Source organism: Parambassis ranga, chromosome 7, assembly GCF_900634625.1.
Source record: "Parambassis ranga chromosome 7, fParRan2.1, whole genome shotgun sequence".
NCBI lineage: Eukaryota > Metazoa > Chordata > Actinopteri > Ambassidae > Parambassis > Parambassis ranga.
This window is the reverse complement of record NC_041028.1, coordinates 6,586,275-6,606,479: the sequence shown is the minus strand read 5'-3', so window position 1 is coordinate 6,606,479 and position 20,205 is coordinate 6,586,275. Positions and strand designations below refer to the sequence as shown.

At 41.8% G+C, this 20,205-nt stretch overlaps 1 protein-coding gene across 2 annotated transcripts; it reads right to left on the bottom strand.

The window, feature by feature from the left end:
- Positions 1–6,722: 6,722 nt before the first annotated feature.
- Positions 6,723–20,169, bottom strand: tasorb (transcription activation suppressor b). 2 transcript variants are annotated; one of them, XM_028410004.1, is made up of 23 exons: positions 19,750–20,169; positions 18,378–18,523; positions 18,121–18,213; positions 17,959–18,031; positions 16,278–16,369; positions 16,058–16,192; positions 15,838–15,962; positions 15,691–15,722; positions 15,304–15,409; positions 15,016–15,119; positions 14,577–14,686; positions 14,112–14,184; positions 13,932–14,003; positions 12,902–13,735; positions 11,872–12,182; positions 11,679–11,781; positions 10,732–11,576; positions 9,730–9,852; positions 9,430–9,589; positions 9,234–9,342; positions 8,973–9,151; positions 8,717–8,851; positions 6,723–8,492 (listed from the first exon to the last, which is right to left on the bottom strand). In XM_028410004.1, the coding sequence occupies exons 1-23, from the start codon at positions 20,051–20,053 to the stop codon at positions 7,237–7,239; spliced, it is 5,520 nt and encodes a 1,839-aa protein (XP_028265805.1). In that variant the 5' UTR covers positions 20,054–20,169; the 3' UTR covers positions 6,723–7,236. The 2 variants fall into 2 exon arrangements, with proteins under 2 accessions (XP_028265805.1, XP_028265806.1); XM_028410005.1 differs by having other exon boundaries at positions 6,723–8,489.
- Positions 20,170–20,205: the final 36 nt, after the last annotated feature.

Below are 20,205 nucleotides of genomic sequence, written 5' to 3'. Positions count from 1 at the left end.
CAGAAAACAGAGGTGCATCCCACAGTGATCCATCATAAATATACATATCTCATATAAACCTGTTGCATTAATCTGGCAGCAAAAAAAGGGCAGAACAAACAAAAAAAATATGCATCTCTATCTATGCTCTGCTTATCTGGCAAATAGTGAAGAAGAAAAATCAGAAGTGTCAACAAACCAAAAACAAACAGCAATTGGACGGGCTCTTCAAAGACAACACCTCTTTGATCAAACACAGCATAGCACTTTGAACACTACGAACAAACACAACTGCTAAATTTGAACTGAAATGACAAATTCTTCAAGCAGCTTGGAGGCAAACCCCAGAGGGGGGTCTTATGTCGTAAAGCTTTGTTATTTTTTTTGTTAAATTCAGCGTAACATGCTTCAAATGACAAAATTACACACTGCTACAATAAAGATGAAAGATGCTGAAGAAGGACTTGAATGCACCACCGTGAAGGGACATACGTGTGTGGGATGTGAACATTAAGTTGATGACATGAAAGACCGAAAAGCAGCATACAGGTTGTCGAAGATAAAGGGATATTTATGATACAAACAGTAGCCTGAAAAGAAACAAATCAATTTCTTTAAATCGATGCATCCATAATGTTTTAGGATTGTGGCTTAATCTTAATGCAAACACTGGGTGGGACTAAGGATTGCATCAAGATTAAATAGGATTAGATGTAATCCTTGATATAATGTCAGAGAAAAGTCGTCAGTAACTGCACATCTCCGAAGCAAAGCATGTCGTTGGACTAGGGGCCTTTGATTATTTCTAAATCCTTAATTAAAACTTGACTCCTTTTAAGCCAGCGGAGACAAATATTGTGATGCAACTTGAATGTAAATTCACACACAAACATGAAGTTAAAAATCAGAGCGGGCAACTGTGCGTGAAACTAAAACTGGCTGGCTCAATGAGTTTCATCCACACTATTAAATTCTTAGGGATTAAACAAAAATCTGTATTGTAATGCAGCACTCCATTTAATCCCACCATTATTGGAGTGTTGTATTAAGCAAAGTTTTAAATGTTTTCAAGCAATGTTTAAATTCCTAAACACGGATTACATAACATGCTGCCGTGAAGCCGTGTGATGTAACATCTTGTAGCGAGGACCCGGCATGAACCATTGTTTTTCAGAGACATTAAATGGTGCGATGAGTTGGGGTTAGGTATTAGGAGATTACCGTGAGGATAAAAAAAAACAGGTGCTTTGTCAATTTCAGCATTTTTTTTTAAATCCCACTAATCTGGTGCCGCTCAGTGACATAGCACACACACCTGGGTTGGGATTTATTGTTTCTGATATGATTAGCTGGCAGGTTAAAACACAGAGGACATAATGTGAGCATCGCATGAAGAGCTTTCTATTTCGCAAAGGCTACACAGGTGACCTCAGTTATGTAAGCTCAATGCTGTATTAGGGGGAATCAACCTCAGTGTAGGCAGCACGTCAGAGTTAGAATGACTGAAGTATCCTGATGCCATTTGGTATCCAGCATTTAGTTTTAACCTTGTGACAGCTGGTACTTCACAGATAATGGGAAGCCTTAACGGTGCATTTAGAAAAATAAAAAAATGGTGTATAAAAGCACACAGTAAATATCATTTCACTCCATAAAAGCACTGCACATTTTTGAGTTCATTTTGGACATGAGGAGAAAGAAAGAAATCTGAAGTCCTCAAACATTGATGACAGAATAAAGTGATTTCCAACACAGCATTCAGACAGAACACACAGCCTCTACATAGGGAGGATCACATGCAAACTGAGAAAGACTCCATTTTTAATCAATAGTTTATGTAAAGGTATTGATCTGTATCTATAGCAAGAATGTAAAAAAAAAAACATAATGTGAGGCGTTCCAAATCTAAGTCTATTGTTGTTTTCTTGGTAAATGCGGACTGGATGTCATAATAATTAGACTAGTAAATAAAAATCACATTTCCATTTTACACAGAAAGAATTGTACATGGCTCAGCCTGTCTGCTTTCTGCAAATGATCCTCAAACAAATTACCCAGATGTAAAGGAAGCACCCCTTGATGCTTGAAAAGATGCCCTCCTCCAAAGCAAAACACTCCATCAGGCTTCAATTAAAGCATGCACTTCCTTTTCCAGATTAATTGTTCTTCCTAGTTCGGCTGGGCTCCCAGGGATTCAAAATCATCTTAGTCAAGAATCTAATTACTGTGAAAGAGGAGTTTTAGTCTGAATAGCACAAGTTGAATTGCTTTTGGTGGTGGAAGACTGCCATCACTGTCAACACAGGCTATTACCAAACTGTCAAAACAGTCATCAAGCAAGAGTGGAAGCATCCAGCTGTGGCAGATACATATGCGCCTTTTAAATGATGTGACACCCACATGCACAAATTCACCGGAGGCGCAGTGTCACCTGAAACCCTCGTTTCACTCTAACTGGACATTTAGACTGGACTAGAAGTGCAAGAAAAAAAACACACAAAGCATTCAGGCTATGCTATAGCAGATCGTTTTCTAAAGAAAATAGGTTGGTTGTTTCCAAATAAAGACCAAAAAAAGAATACAGACTGCTTCACCAGACAGCTGGCTATTTATCATACCTGTGTAATTAATATACCGCTCAGGCCAGGTTCTGCAAGCAGGATGTCTGACATATCCAACAGGAATCTAGACTCAGGCAGATGTTGTTGATGCTGTGGGAGACATAGCACATCAATACCTCCTTAATAAAATTTAATTTCATTGCAAACAAACAAATATGCATTGATATACCCTCATCTAAGCCATTCAGCTGAATGGTAGCACTCTGCTGGCTCTTTGTCTCACTGGAGCTGTTATGTGCTTCTTTACTAAGTGGAATTTAGTTAGACATTATAGTATTTGACAGGCACAATGTTTCAAAGCATTTTAGGTTTTACACTTTAGTTCATGACTACTTTTTAATTTATTTTACAACATCCTCATGTCTTTTTATTCCTCCTCAGTGTTCAACTCTTGTAATTTCTTCCAGTGGCTTTATTGTATCATGTTGCACTGGTGGTTCCTTTATTGTTATCTGTCACACTTGTCCACTAAAAGATAACATTGAACTTTGATGAAATTTGCTTTTATTATTTCTATTGAAAATAAATGTACTGTCAGACACAGGGGTACAACTTATGATAGTGTTTTTCCTTCATATTAGTGTCATGGCTCTGGGGATGACAATGTTGGTCTCTCCATTAATTTGGTCCAGATTGAAACATCTCAACAGCTATCACATAGTTATGCTATTGAATGTCGTTCATCATTCACAGTCCCAAAAGGATGAAACCTGATAATACTGACTAAAAAAACCTCAACAGCTTGCTGAGAAATGTGCTACAAACGTTTATGCTATCCTCAAGATGAATTGTAATGAGTTGGGTAATGCCCTGATTTTTCAATTAGAACCATCACTTGGGTAAATCCTTAATTACGTTTGTGACCAAAATCCTTCAAAACTAATGACATTCAGGCTCGGCAAGACTTCCTGTGTCATGCTAATAAGCAAATGATAGAATATTGGCATGCCGTTGTTAACGATGTAGCTCAGTGGCTGGAACAGCATAACACAAATATTTGGAATATTCTTGTTCTTTTCCCAAGACAGAGACGTGAGAAATGATGCTATTGGTTTTTGTATTACACATGTACACTAATATGTGCGGGAAAAAAACATAATCGCACGGTGCAATCATAAACAAACCAACCAGCCAGCTGCAGAAGAGATGCAGTGTTCTGGAGGTAAGAATAAACACACATCATAAAGACTAAACACACACTCACAGATTCAGTTCAGTGGGTGCTGGTTATACTAGCACATCATAAAGACTAAACACGCACTCACAGATTCAGATTCAGTGGGTGCTGGTTATACTAGCTATACAGGTTTTCAGCTTGCCTCTTAAACATAAATATAGGTGGCTAACTTAGCCTCATAAAACATTACTGAATAAGGTCCCTATCCTGTACACAACAGCACTTCCACTGTATTGTGTGGCAAACACCCATCAATAAAACTTGACCTGTATAAGGGTTTTACAGGAGCTGTTTTTAGCCCTCATTGCTTCTCCCTGGTAAATCCCCATTGAGATGCAACGCAGCCTCATAGGATACAGACTAAAAATAACAAAGACAACATTGGAAATTGGAGGATTTCCACAATCTGAGGTGTTGAGGCACGTAACGAGAGAAGTGATACTTGTGTACTGTTACACACACATAACAGAATAGAGCTACATTTCAATCTAACCTAAAGCCTTGAGATCCTGCAGAGGTACCTCTTGAGGTAACACCTAAACCCGGGGAAATCCACAGCTCACCGAGCCCATTAGATAAAGTTTTTAATGCAGAAACATGTTCTTCTTGACCTGGTTATTATTTCTTGTTCAGTGGTGGGAAGAAGTGTTTTAGATTGTTTTTAAAGACACCAACAAGGGTGAAAAAAAAACATGCGCAGGAATGCTCATTAACAGCTTTTTACTTCACTGCATTCATAGCATTAGTCACTGCTTAAATTTGATTAGGATTTTACAACTAAAATATATATGGGAGGTAATAAAACACAATGCAGCTCTTTATCATTGAGCCGACCAGTGATGTGTAGCACCTAAACAAACTGGCAACATGCAAATTACAGCAATTTAGGATGTAAATTTAATGAATAAATAACAACACTATCAAATAAATGTTTTTGCAGCTTACACTACTGAAGTATCTTCAGCACACAATACATTTGTACTTTTACTGTGGTAATGTTAAACTTCATCTTACAGCTGTTACATATAGCTTTATTTGATTATTTAGAGATATGACAAATAGGGTAGCTACACAAGTCCTTTTCATTTCTAGACTTTACAGTAGTTTAATGGAAAGTTTTTTGTGGAATTATACCATGAGAAACTAGCCGACAACTGTTTTGTCAAAGGGTCAAAGATCAAAGTGAAGTCTCCATCTGAAAAACAACCACAGTTCTCCAGTAAATATAGTGGAGCAGAAAGAATAATTTAACAGAAATTTTTCAGTAAAGCGCCTCATTTTAGTACTTAAATGCAACCCCTGACTAATTGTGGCTACCCTTCCCCACTGCTTATAATGACAAACCAATTACATTGAACCGTGGGCTCTAAATAGTATTTTAACACGTTTAAGCTGCTTTAATTGCTTTAGTTTTATTGGCCACAACTTTTCTGATCCGGTTCACTGTCAGTACTTTCAGACGACAAATCTCTAACACTTGCTACCTGTGTAGCATGTGATTAGTATCTAAGTTAACAATTTAAAGAAAGTGGAACATTTGGCCGCTACAAAAGCCTGATATTTACCGCAGGAACTGCTGATGGAAAACAAAACAGCTGTCTTTTGGTCTTCACCCAGTTATATAGTAACTATATATATAGTATATAACGTTTTCTTTTTCAGTCAGACCAGTGTTGTGTGTTTGTACCTTTACATGTTTCGGCCACTTCCTGTCCGAAGAGTTATTTTCCTCTGCTACTTTTCTGTTCAAGCTGCACGTGATTGGTTAACTACACGTGTGTCTGTTAACCAATCGACTGTAAAAACTATGGACGCTCCGACCGCCGCCATGTTGGCAGCGTCACAACTACAAGTTTTGACACTTCCGCATGGGCTTCAGGAGGGGGAGGCGCATGCGTGCACACACATAAACAAACGGGAGGAAGGGAGATGCAAATTAGCAAGAGAGAGAGAGAGAGAGAGAGAGAGAGAGAGAGAGAGAGAGACAGAGCGAGAGAGAGAGAGAGAGAGAGAGAGAGAGAGAGAGGGCAGTTACTATACAGAGACAACATGGATTTTATTAGTAATATAGGCTTTTTTTTAGGTTTATTTATGATTTGAATATTAGGCTATATGTATTTACTAATAAACACCTGATTACCATTTCCTTCATTATCACCGGTTATGTGTAGAATGCTTCATTGTGTTGTATTGTACTGACATGTATTTTATTGTAGTTATGCGCTTTTAAACAACTACGAGTCACTTCAGAATCACTGTATCTGTTTTCTCACACAACCCCTAAAACTCAGTGGTGTATTGCATTTGTGGTTGGTATTGTAAATAGGAGTAGGATGCTGTAGAAAACCACATTTGCTCAGTGTTTGTGTGATGGGTCTTATGGCTATAATAGATTTAACAGGAAAAAGGAAACTTGTTTTCACACTTTCCAATGTTACCATGCTGCACATCTGGAATAAAGCTTCTTAAATACAAAATGTTACCATATGTCCCCATTTTAAAGAGGAAACAGTGCCATCTGGTGTTTTCTCAGCATCTGATACTCTGCTGAGATAATAAAACAATACAATGAACCCACACAGAGAGGACATCAACCCTCGTAATGATTGTTTCACTGGTGGTGCTTGAGAAGCAGTGGCACTCAGCATGGAGTCTCAAAAGGCTGCATTTCCTTCCAAACTGCTCACGACACACGGCTTGCACTGCTGGAGAATATAGATTTAGTTGATTTCTGCTGCAATGCCTGCTGCCTTCTGTCAATGTTAGAAAATAATGTCTTAAATACGTAAACGTATTGTTTTAAATATCTTATGAGCGCCAACATAAAAGTCTGATCTGTTTAATTTTCTTTCAGGTTAAATGGACATTCTTCATACTGCATAATGGGAACTAGGGGTTGCTAAATTAAAATGTAGACTTTTGAGTGAAAGGACAGTTAAGACAGCCATGATTTATATTTTTAATGGTTTGCTTGACAACGTCATCAAACCCGTCACACAAGATTTGAAATGTTATTTTAATAGAATTTTGGACAACCAAATGTGTAAAATAAAAAAAAAGAAAACCGCAACAGCAAAAGTGACATTTAATTCACTTTTTTTTTTACTTAAAAAAATATCAGCCCCTTGTTCACAAACCATTTCAAAAGTGGGACAAACAGAAATAACATTAACAATTCTGAGAAGCTGGAAGGCCATTAACATTTGTTGGCAAATATAAATATAGTGGTTTGAACAGGGTCTCAAATAGTTCACATGGAAATAGTGTACAGACAGTTTACAAGACAGTAGGACACTCGGCACTGCCTGTATCAATTCTTATTAATGTAGAAAACCAGGATCCTTAATTACTGCTTTAAATCAATGCATTTATGACAAGGAAATATATACATTCAGCCAGCTTTAACAGTCTCTGGTGTATGCTGTGTGTGTGTGTTGAACCTTCGATCAGGTTGATTGTCTATTCAGGGGCATAACTGTGAGAATATGTGTAGTCTGTATAGTAATCCTGTGGCCCACCCCTGCCTGCTGGGTAACCCCACGAACAGGGTCCGCCTCCAGGCCCATCTCCCCGTTCATGTCCACGTCCTGGCCGAGGCCAAAGTCCTACTGGTGGGATGGCTCTCCCACGGTAGCCCGCTAAAGAACCAGGACCCATAGCTCCCCGCATAGGCCCATGGTCCATCTGTCCAGAGATGCCACCAATACCACCATAACCCACTCCACACATTGGATGCGGAGGCAGCTTAGGTCTGAGTACAGAGCCCCCCCTGGTGGCTACTGTGGGCATGCCCACAGAAGCTCCAAGGCTGTTAACACAATTCACCTGAGTCCTGCCCCCCTGACTACTAGGAGTGTTGCCTGTAAGGGTTTCCCCAGTCTTAGGGAGGCCACTGTGGTCCACTGGGCCGGTTGTGACCACAGCCTGGCTGCTGGCAGTCTCAAAAGTGGTGGTCCCTGCTGTCCCCCATACCCCCTCCCCAGGTCCACTTAGTGTCCTGTCTTGCTGTGTGGGGGTCCCACTAGCATTTTTAGGAATGCCAGACATGTAACCTGGCTGGGCTGTATCACTATGGTCTGTGTAGGGTAGGGTGGTAGTGAGTGGAGAACCCCCAGCAATGCTGGCTCCTCCAGAGTCTGAGGAATATGTGTGACCCAGCATCATGAGGTGAGGTGGAGGCGGGGGTTTGACCTCCAACGGGAGGGAAGCCAGGTTGGCTAAAGGTCCTGCTGTGGCCATGACAGGTGGGGTTGGGGCTGCAGAAGCCGTTGTGGTGGGAGGTCGGTAGTCCTGTTCCTGGGTGCTGCTGCAGGGAGAGGCAGGATAGGCTGGGGAGGCCGCATAACTAGAGGAGCCAGTGTAAGATGACCATGAGGCTGAAGGACACAGGAAGCTCTGGTGAGGATTCACAGGGAAACCACCTGGTGATAAGCTGCCGACATCTGAAGAGCCCATGCCTATCTGGTTGCTGGCTTTGAACTGAGAGATGGCGGTTTTGAGAGCACTGTAGTCAGACAGTGTTGGAGTACTCTCAGGGGTAGCTTGGTGGTCAGGGAGTGGAGGTCGAAACTCGTCTGTGTCTGGCGGGGGTGGCAGAGGAGGCTTTTCCTTTATAACTTCCTGGTTTTTCTCAGAGGAATTGGATATAGCTGGTGGCTCACCATCATCTGAGTCTAATGACATGTCCTCCTCTTCCACACACTCATCATTCACTACTAGGAGAGCAGGAGAGTGCAAAAAGAGAGAAATGGAAGTGGATAGGAAGATATTATCAACAAATGTGTTACAGATGCATTAACTGAATCAGCTGTGTTCAAAAAACTGCCTGGCAGTGCATAAATCTTTAACTGGAAAGATAACTACAGAATCAATTTAGCAAAACAGTGACAGTACAGAAAATATGAAATCTCAAGCGTGTAGTGCTGTTGACACTACCCACCAGTAGAAGGCGGCGTGGGAAGCTCATTCTGATTAATGGATCCAATCAGACTGTGGAAACCGCTCATAACATCGTCAATGCTCGCTATCACTATTCCATTTCTGGAAAACTGCAGGAACATTTCGAATGGCCTCTCTGTGAGGAAAAAGTAAATTAATAACTCAGTGTTTTAGTCAAGGACAGTAGTCGAAACAAAACAGAAAACAAAACAAAACAAAAGAAACACAAAAAAGGTGATGAAGGTGTTTAAGGATACCTGTGAGGAAGATAAGGTGCCGCTGTTGCGTATGCTGAGCTTGGAGCTTGATCAGGCATTCCAGATCTGGAGCCTGACGTGACTGGGTGTCACACTCGTGGTATGGGAGGAACTCCACTAAGTGTTTTTTCTGATAGGCTGTCAAAAGGTTGAGCAGCCCCATAGCGTTTGTATTTAACCTATATGGAAGAACAGCAAAATTAGTTGCATATTGTGATATTTCCGATGTGATTTGGGGTTATCTGTGACAGAGATGCTGACCTCCCCAGCTCTTTAAGCTTTTTCTGGGACTTGCAGTGCACCTTCCACTGCCAGGGATGTTCAGGTGTGCTCTGTTCCTCCAAGAACTTAAGCAGTCCTTGCAAACGCTCTGCAAAAAACCATAAGCTCTCAAATACTGTCCATCTGGTAGTTTGTGAGAACCCACACAATTCCCTAAACTTAAAGTAGAACTTACCTTGTGTAATAAAATCAGGGTTGAGGACAAACTCATCAGACACCATGAAGCCTCCAGACACAAACAGCTCATTGTACGTGTGGTTCTTGACATCATCCAAAGAATCCACTCCAGCAAAACTTACTGAAGGCAGCTTCTTCAAAGACACCAGAGCCGGGATCTGGGGGGAGTAAAAAAAACACATTTATGCTTGTTCAAAGAAAATAAATACATTTTCATGAAATATACAGTACTGTTTCTCCGCATTTGCTTCACTTTGTAGATGCTCACTTTCTGTTTTATAACCAAAGCCATACATACCTTATGCACATGTGCAGCAATGTCCTCATTCTGAATGATGATGAGGAGCTTATCAAGACTGCTGCTGTTTTCTAAAAACGTCTGTGGGCTACATTCACTGTTGCCAAGACTTTTCAAGTACTCCTTTGCAAAAGACAGGAAAGATGTAATTGTTAGAGACAGACAGATGAATGTGTCCTCCTCTCTTACACATACTCGTACTGACTGACTGACAGATACAGAAAGAGCTGAGTGCAGAGACATGAACACGTAGCGACAAAGAGGAGTGATTGCAGCCCTGCACAATCCCACTGTCGACATGTATTTTTTCGCTCGCCTGTGCAATTTACTGCTGTAAAAAGCTGTGGGGGGGTTCTTCAGCTCCAATAAAATAGGTGATAAAAACATGAAAGAAATTGAATGTACTTCTACAACTGCACTTTTCATTATTAGTTTTTCCAATAATAATTTTCATGGTTGGTCTGTGAAATAAAAAGAGGTGACATGAAGATATTGTATCTGCCGTTAAAGGCTTTAAAATTAAATATCGAAATCAGCCCAAAGTGAACAATGACAGGTGCATAAGTTGGTGCTGACTGATGCTCACTGTGTCCCTGGGAGGAGGATGAAAGTGACAGAAGATTGCTTGCTATGTGTTAGTCATGTAGCAAGGACCCAAATCACTTTCCTTAACTATAATTTTAAATTACCAATCTAAATATGTTAATTCTACAGGAGAGTTGATGTGAATTTTTTAGCATTTACATAAAAAATATCAGTACTGGTATCAACAATTGGTCAAATGGGAGTTGGACAATTGTAGGACATTGTCAAAAATCCAAAACTATACCTCCTTAAAACCATGTTCTATATGACCGCCGATCCATACATCTAAAAAGCTGAACTATTAGTCCAATATGTAGCCCTTATTAAGTAGTAGCAACTCTAACATTTCAGTAGTAGAAAATATAATATCTGTATAATCCACAAACATTTACACCACACTTAAACCTTATACTGTACCTTGATTTCCTTACAGACAGTGGTCTCCTCCCCTTCATCTCCAGAGTAGATGTAGAATTTAACCGTATTCTTGGTGACATCCTTAAAAATCTCCACCAAGCTGCTAAAAACCTCAGGCTTCAACTGACCAATCAGGCTTCCAGCCAGCAGGTTGGACCCACTGCCAGAAGCTGAGCCTGGGTTTTTGGAGTTCGTCTCTGGAGAGTCTGTGACTTGAGAGGGAGAATAGACATCTCTTCCTAACTCTGAAGGAGCTTCTGTTTTTGATTTAGTGGATTCTGTGTCTTTGATGCTGCCAGTTTTGCCACTGTGAGAGGAGGTGGTGCTCGTTGACAGAGAGGGCTCTGCTTTAGTTTTAGAAGTCTGGATGGGGGCAGAGGGGGGTGTTGTAAGATTAGATGCTATCACTGGGGGAGGTGGAGAAGAGACCTTGGAAGGAGCAGGTGGTTCTGGGATCAACTTGTCCATCTTCTCACACAGTGCTTTTACATGTGCCTGAATGGGGACGGGAGAGACGAAGGGTACAACAAAATTTGAGAAGCAGCTGTTGGGCAGCCAGCAGTGGCGCAGAGGCAACCGTGGTGGTAGCTTGGAGGTATAGCAGATCTGGTGGGTCTGCATGATATTTTTAATGTCAGAAGTGAGGCTGTGAATTTCCTGGTTTAGTATGGTGTCCAGGCTGATGGATGGCCTGAAGGGAACTTCATCTACAAGTGGTAACGTGGGTGCAGCCGGCTTTTTATCTTCGACAACTGCAGGCGTCTTCTGCTCTGGGTCGTTGTCTGCCACCGTCACAGCCTCTGGCACTTGCTCGGGCTTTGGCTCACAAAAAGGCTGTGCTTTGTCTGGAGGAAAGCAGACAGGAAACTTGTCACAGTGATGCCTTGTTAACTGCATCTAAATTTGCCCACAGGGGAGAAGTCTGTGAACTAATTGCTTTGAGATACCTTGACTGGCGGGGACATCCCATGCAGGATTGTCTGAGGTGTGTGCGTGCTCTGCTGGGGAGCCTGTGCTGAATGGACTGCCAGAGCTACAGTCCATGTCCTCCTGAAGAGACAACAGTAGACAAAAAGATATTACCATCTATGAATTTTATGCAAGTTAAAATATTCCAGAACAACACTCTTTGAATCTCACCTCTGTATAGTTTGTTTGTGATGGTGGCTCATTTTGTTTCCTAAGATCTGGATCATTGAAAACAGATTCTATCCTTCCTGAGCATGACGATGGTTCACCATGGTTTGAATGCTCAGACATCGAACCCTGAGTCACAGCTTTATTGAGGGTGGCCAAGAGGATCTTGAGAAGGCGTTGGGTTTCACCGACTGCTGAAGCATTCGCATTTCTACGGGCCCTTAGGTCAGTGTCATAGATGCCCATACTTTCCATGACTGCTGTCAGATTGTCGCTCTGTCCAACCTCATCTCCTAACTTGTTGCCCTGGGCTCCTAGCAGGAAACATACACCGTAAATCAGAGGCATTTGCCATATTTGGCTCATTAGTTTGTTTGAATAGTTATAGTTACAGCGAGACGATGTGTTGTTTAAAGTGGATATGTCAGCACATGCTTTGAAAATGTAGCACAGACACGCCAAAATTAATCTGTGGTGATTTGGAAGAAGCATCCCAGTTTTTCCAACTCTGCAGTATAGTATCTGGAACCCTTTTCACACAGACATTCACTGCGCCCTAAAATTTAACCCACTGACATCATCAGGCATTGGTCTATATGAGGACGCAAATGATATCTTCAGTCACACTAGACATTGAAGTAACTATTTTGCCAGCTCCTTAGTACAAAGTCTGTAATGTGTTTTACTATAAAGAGGGCAGGTAACTGACCTGAATTCACAATGTGGATGCATTTAGTTTAAAAACCTGTTAACTCTTTTCCTCCTCCGGCTTCAAACTGGAGTACCCAAACTGAGGTTTCCAATGTGTAGCTATAGTGATGTTTTTGGCACTGGCTATCCTTCTGTAGTGAGCTACATTCAAACAACTCTAAACAATGTCCCAGTTTTATGTCTAAAAACGTCGCTGTCCTCCGAATTACAATGAATTGTCAGTGTTGTTTACAAAAAAAAAAAAAAATTATAATATATATATATGTGTGTGTGTGTATCCCATATATATGTGTGTGTGTGTGTGTATCCTTTCACGCCTTACCTCTGCTGGGTTCCCCATTGCTCAGCTGATCTGTGCGTTGATGCTTGTTCATGTCCCCCCTCTCATCCCCTTCAAATTTCCTTTTTAAACTGTTGGCGTCCCATGCCTCATCCTCCCCTTGTTCCTTGCCAGGATCCTTCACAAGTGCTTTTTTATGTAGTTGAATCAGTTTAAGCAGCTGCTTCATTTTGTCTTTATCATACACATTCTGAGACAGCCGTAACCTCTGAGGCTGTGGCTGGGTCTCAGTCTGGGACTTGTGTTGCAACTGTGCCCCATTCGAATGGGCCAACCCAGGCCTCCGCCTGCTGGTGTCCAGAGCCAGTTTCTCCTGGGCTGGCTTCTCCTGCGATAGCCTTTCTGGAGGTCTCTCCGCTCTGTCCGAGCCTCTATCGGAGCCACCCCAGTCAGAAACGGGGCTGTATTCCACTGGTGCAGAAGTAGGTGTCAGGGAGGGTGCAGGTGCAGGGTTCCGTATTCGTTCTATCATGTCCTTTGCTTTGTTCAGAGGTAAAATGTAGTTGCCAGGGTTGTGGATGTAAGAGCGCAGCACAGTGTCCATGTTAAATTTGGGTCTGGGCACTGAAAGAGGGTTTGTCCTTTCATCCCCAATGTGTTTATATTCAGGCAGAATGAATGGCCGTACCGTGCCTGAGTCCATACGAGTTAGGTAATCAGAGGTCTGTCGCTCCACCCCCGAGCTCAGGTCCTTGCCTGGGTTGGGGCGCAACTTGAACAGGGCATAGTGCAGTGCAGGTATAAAAGGCTCCATGGTGGACAGGATAGCTGGCTGAGGCTCAACCGTCAGTGGCTCTGGCTCGAAAAGTCTGGATGCTAAGAAGGAAAACACATGTTAAGGTCAGTGACCTGTAGTGACAGTTAATAAAAGCCAAAGTTGAAGCCTCTAAACATAAGTAACACAAGCCTCCAGTGGAAAGATGAATGGCCTGTAATTCATCATATCCAAATATTTTAAGGTCATGCTACACCAGATGCCCCATTACAAAACAGACAGTAACTTATCACTTACAATACTTGACAACCATCCTTGACTCCTGAAAGATGAATAATGCTTGCAGGTTCCTCTCCCGCCCCCGCCGCTCTAGAAAGCAAACAGCAACCTTTTTAAAAACTGAACCCTCACCAAAGGCAACAAGTAGGTGTTCAAACGACGCAGCAGAGAATTATAAGAGGAAAATCTTTCAGGCACCTTTGGAGTCAAACATCTGAGAGGAGGACAACAGGAAGAGAAAGCCCCTGTCAAACAAGGACTTCACCAGCACCTGAGTAAGAAGAGTAGACAGAGCAGTCAGTCACACCGGGGTGTTTATATAATCATTTACCAGTCTGTTGTAGGACAGGTTTTAACTTACAGGGAGTGTCATCATATGCCATGTACTTACACTGTTGTATTTATTCACAGATTCTAATAAAAAAATTATTTCCTAACACCATAAGACAAATTAACCATGTTCATTAACTACTGGTACATTACAGTAGTAAATAAAGCCAAAATGAAACCCTGTCTAACAAAAGCAACATTTCTTCTTGTCTGTGCTTTCCTTGTTTAAATGTTAGACATCCTAAGGTTATTATACTGGGCTGATTCTGAATCATTCTGGGAGAGTATCTCACATGAGAACCTGGTGGATAACAGGTACAGTATGTGACTCACCATCCGGTCCCTCTCCAGTTTGCTGACCAGTGCTGCCAGGCTGCCGCTGGTTGGTTTGCCTTTTCCATCCACCACCTCAAACAGGCTGCAGGACATCCCACACTTCATCACTGTGGACAAAAATAAGCAGGTTGAAATACATAACTCATCTCCCTAGTCAGTTATATTCTGCACACTGACACAAGATGATGTATCCTCCACCGATTATCAGCTATATGAGGTATTTGCTGATCTATTGAAAACTGAAATGATGCATCGCACGCAATCATTCAGTAAATATGTTTATTCCGAGTTACATTATTCAGTTAGCGAACAAGTTAATTTACAGGGTTATGAAGGCAGCAGATGTGCTTTGAAAATCGAAGAATAATGTTTTCTTGTCATAGGGCATTTATCTGTCATTTGATTAACATATCAACATGTTCAGTGGTGAACTGACCTTCCCGTGAGATGCTGTATGTGTCCCAGGAAAAGAGCACAGAGGGAATCTTTCGCTTCACCTGGTCCAGCTGCATGCCCTGATTCACCTCTAACTTTTCAGGCCTGCAGGAGAGCACAGACATTCATCAGAGAGAAAATCGGAACAAAAACTATAGTCCACAAGTGAGTGCTAGCTTGCTCATCTCACCTTCCACATGGTTTAACGTTCAATACATTAAAAAGAGTATGTAATGATCAACAGCAAATGTAGAGTAACAGTGTGGATATTTTATAGAGACACACTTACAACTTAAAAGGAAGGTAAGGACGCGAGGAGGATCGTAAACAGATTGGAAATAATTCCTGGCCCTTGTTCACTAGTGGACCAGTCCACAAAGTGTAGCAGCTCTTCCCTGTAATGGCACCAACAGCACAGGTCAAAGGTCAGACATGATCAAAGAGAAAACATGGCTCCTTAATTTACATAACTTCTGCTTCTACTGTGTTAAGCACAAATACAATCTTCGTTTGCATTATTTATGGGAACTAATTTGGATAATTGTGGGAATACAGCACAAAATGTACACTCTAGTTAGCAGTGAACATATGCCTGAGACAGATGTAGGTAGGAAGTTATATTGTAACGTTAGGGCATTTGACACAAATTAATAAAAATATATATATATAATCTTACCTCTGCTTCCCTCTCGGGAAACTGTGTTAAACCTGTTGAAGAAAGTAACAAATCAGCCTGTTTACTAACACAGAACAGAGTAGAGATGTGCATCAGACCTTCTAGGCATGATTTCTGTGTTTCGCCATTTCCTGCAGGATTATGTACCTGTGTGCAGTCATTGGAGTTGCTGAAGCCTCCTTGCCTTTGTACTGAAAGGAAACCACAGCATAGGGGCACACGTGTCTGGGCCGTGCCTTGATCTCATCAAACGCAAACTCGAAAAAATATTGCTGCCAAAAAGACACAAATAGCAATAACACACAAATGTCAATGAAAAAAACACAGAATTTATAAATCACATGAATAAGACTGAACTACTGTTTACCTGCGTGAGCTCAAAAGCCCTGTAAGACAGCAGCGATGTAACCCTATTGGCACTTTTGGACATGTGACAGTCAAACTTGGGTGTTGGTTCTATTGCATTTTTAGGCATATTTTCAAAGATATGCTTCACTCGTCCCTGGGAGACACAACACACAGATTAGCTTAAAAGAATTACAGAAAGGGTCAATGCAACAATGTAAAAAGAAAAGTGACAGCCATACCCTCATAACTTTAAAAATGATCATGTCTCCAGATGAGCCCACTTCAAAAGGATTCATTTGTAGTAAATCAGAATATTTGGAGAGGTAAACACCTAAAAGACAAAAGACTTTGTGTTAATTATGTGTTAATGCATGATGATATTACAGAGAAACATTGCAGGTACAGTGTTTATTCATATACATCCCATCACGTGAAACAGTCATGTAATGGACATGTAATCTATTATCCACTCATTGTGCATGCACATTAGATCATAGAATCATATTCTAGGTATTCAGAAAACACTCGGAAAGCCGTCATTACATTCTTAGGACTCTAGACTAACTGGTTGCACTAGTGCGCCTAACTTTTTTTTCCCCACCGCATCACACTTAACACCGCAGGTCATAGCTAGAGTTTTAGAAACAAAAACTGATCTCCACTACAGGAAATATGAACAGGCTAAAATAATCACACATCATCGTAAAATGAATTTGGACCATGTTTAATGAACATAATTAAATTAAAAAACGCATTTTAAATGTACGCATAGTACGCATACAAATTATGGGCAAACTAGTCAAAAGTCTGAATGTCGGAAGTCCATAATGAAGATCTGAATTTAATACAGCATTCTTCATTTCCCCGTTTACTTTCTCTCTCTGTATTTGTTGCTCCTCACTTATCTATCTGCCAATGTGAATTCAAAAAATGTTTTTTTTAATTATATACTCCTTTATTTAATATTTGTGATTGAGAGTAGTCTCTTCTCTCATCTTCCTCACCTCTCTTCCTCTCTGCCTCAGTTTCTCCTGTCTCCTCTCTTTCTAAAACTGAGCTTCAGCTGACAGAACTTTTCATTTTGTCTGTTACAGGAGGAAAGACAGTTTTAGCTGCATGCAGATATCATACTGGCAGACAATGCTCCGCTATAGCAGGATAATAACAATACTTTTTAAAATGGGCGTTCGTCATTTAACCATGTACTATAACTCCATAAATTACCTTACTGCTGTCAGTCAGAGTTTATTAGCCATCATGGATGGATCCATCCTGTCCGTCAGACCTATTGTTTAATCTACTATAATGCTACAAGCACGTACACGCCCCCCTCCCTGTACATTACCGGCTTGTTATCATCCGTCATTCAGGTAAACAGCAAATTAGCAAAACCTGAATAGTAGCGATATGAGCATGATGTGTGTCTGTTGTTGAACCACAGGGAGGCTTTTAAGAGTCGCAACCTCAGATATTTTTTGGTTGCACCATTGAGAAATAAGGTCGCACTCTAGAACCCTGTTTCTACTTTAGAGTCTGTGTCCAAAGGTAGCTGTTTATGTCCAGGCATTATGTATCTTCTATACAATTCTTATTCATTGTTGACCTTCCTTAACATGAGCATTCATGTATTTCTCCTACTGCACTCGTGTCACATCTAGTTGAAAATAGTTCCAGATTTGGGAAAACCACAGTGCTCATCAACGTCACCTGTCCCTCACCAACCGACTTTAAAGAAAACTATAGAGACTTGATAAAATAAAGTAATGAAGAAGTGCTAGGCAATGGGTTTTGTAACCCAGCAACAATTAGAGCTTAGGAAAGTCACTGTAAAAATGACATTTCAGCACAAAAATAGCTGTCTGTGCACACACTCTTAATACTGTATTCCTTTAACAGCGACATACAATAAGCCCAGCTTACCCACTGATGGATTTCCTAGTGTAGTAATCTTACAGTGTCCAACCGACAGACCTTTCTCGCAGATCCACTGGAGCTGGATGTAGAAGAGGGAACACAGTATTCAGAGTCATTTAAAAACCCATCAAACTTTTTAAACTTGTGTGGCTGTGCAAGCAGGCTAACCTTAGATTTTTCCGGAAACAGGAAGCAGTAGGACTCCGTCAGTTCTTGTTCGGTACGGCCCTCCTGCTTCATTTCTCGCCGCTTCTCGATGAACTAGCATGCAAAGGCACCAAGTGAGAAAAGGCACTCTAAAACCTCATAATGTGCTGCTCAGGAGATCACAAGGAGTTCGAGTATTATTGAGATGTTTAAAGTGAAGCTTGCGAGTCATTTCAACATGATCTATGTCTATTTTACACACGAAGACAATAACCCACCTCTTTTTCCAGCAGCTCATTGTGAATTAGCCTGGCTTTGCAGTAGGTGAAACTTCCACGTGACGATGAGTCTAGGTAGAACGATGAGACAATCTTTACAAGGTCCTCAAACTCCCGGCTGTCAGGGGGCAGAAACTGGTACAAGCCTGCATGCACAGAAGTGAATCAGAAGATTAATGTATGGATCACCACAAAAAGGATCACAATAATGATATCCTGCAGGAGACAGCAACATCTACCTACCTACCTGCCTCGATATGGTTCTTTCTAAAAACAACTACACAAACAGTGTTCAGCTAACACAATACGCAGGTCACATGTCATCATGTAAAAGACATCCTGTGCAGAAAACTGGGACATGAACTGAGTGTCTGTAGGTACAGCAGGGTTGTGCTGAACCTGAATGCAAAAAGCTGTATTGGTACTGAAAGACGCTGAAGTTACAGTAACTATGAACCTACATGCAGCAACATACTGCTGTACAGGTGACCAAGCACAGTATTTACATGTTAATTAAACTCATGCAAAGACATGAAACCACCACCAGCTAACTACAAGCAGCATTATCTGCCTCAAGCTGCAAGCTAACGGGTAGTAAACATCCCTCCTGTTAGCCAATAGGATCAAGACTGGAGACAGACAGAAGGAACACATGTACAGCTGAGGCTGCATCACAACATAATATAATTTATGCAACCTAACGAGGGAAAGTTGAGTTATTGCAAGCATGAAAGCTGAAACAACTACTGTCAGTCTGCTGGGAGTGCTTCCACCTTACTGGAAGATGGGGACAGTGTAGGAGGCTGTATGGAGGGATGCTCTGAGGGAGGCAGGGATGATGTGTACCGGGGATGCTTTGAAATATCAGTGAATAAAGTTCGGGCAGGGGGTGGGCACCTCAGGTGCGATGTCATTAAGTGTATCGTGGAATGGTGAGAAGTGTCATGATGTACGGGTGTGAAAGATAAATCCATGCCCTTCACTGAGGTCAAAGAGACCTCCTTATGTGGTCATGTGAAAGCTGCAGCACCTCATGACTCGTGCTGCATTATTAAGCAAGTCTATGTATAAGGTGTAGACACCAAACAAGGTGGGCTTTCATATGGACAGTCCTCGGAGTGCCGCCTGCTGCCCTGTGGTAACTTGAGCCTGCCTACCAGCGGCAGCGTTATGTCTGCAAACAACACTACACCGCACCAAGACTGTCCGTGTGCTTTAAACGGCATGGCCATGGTCTAATTTAAACCTAACATGTCGTATTGTTCAACTCGTTAAACCGACAAAACCAGCCAGCTGAGAGCTAGCAGGTTAGCAACATGCAGCAGCACAACCATAAAAGACAGGCTGTTAAATAGCAGCGATTCGGTACCACCTTTCCGTTCCTTTATCTTCCTCGGAATTTGAAAATTTCTCCGTGGCAGTTCTTCGCTCGATCTCTGGCCTGGCAAAGGAGAACTGCTAAAGCTCCGGTGGTCCCCTTGCACGCTCTTCCGCCGCTCAGGGGCTTCTTGTTCGGGCATTACACCGTCTCCACATCCAGGCTGATCGCCATTTTGGTTGGCTGTGGCCGAGGTGGCGGCTGAATTCTTCTGAGGTTCGCCACTTTCCGGGTGGAGATCGCCCCTCTCGGTACATTCTGAGTCCCTTTTTCCCACCGCGTTGGGGTTGAGGGCCATTTTCGGGCACCGTGCACGTATTAAGGGCGATGTAGCTCTGACGATTACGGCGCCGATTTACACACACACTATCCTCCTCACCCAGCCTCCGCCATTGTGAAAATGACGTACACGTTCTTCTCCACCACTGCAAAACGCTGCCGTCACTCTGT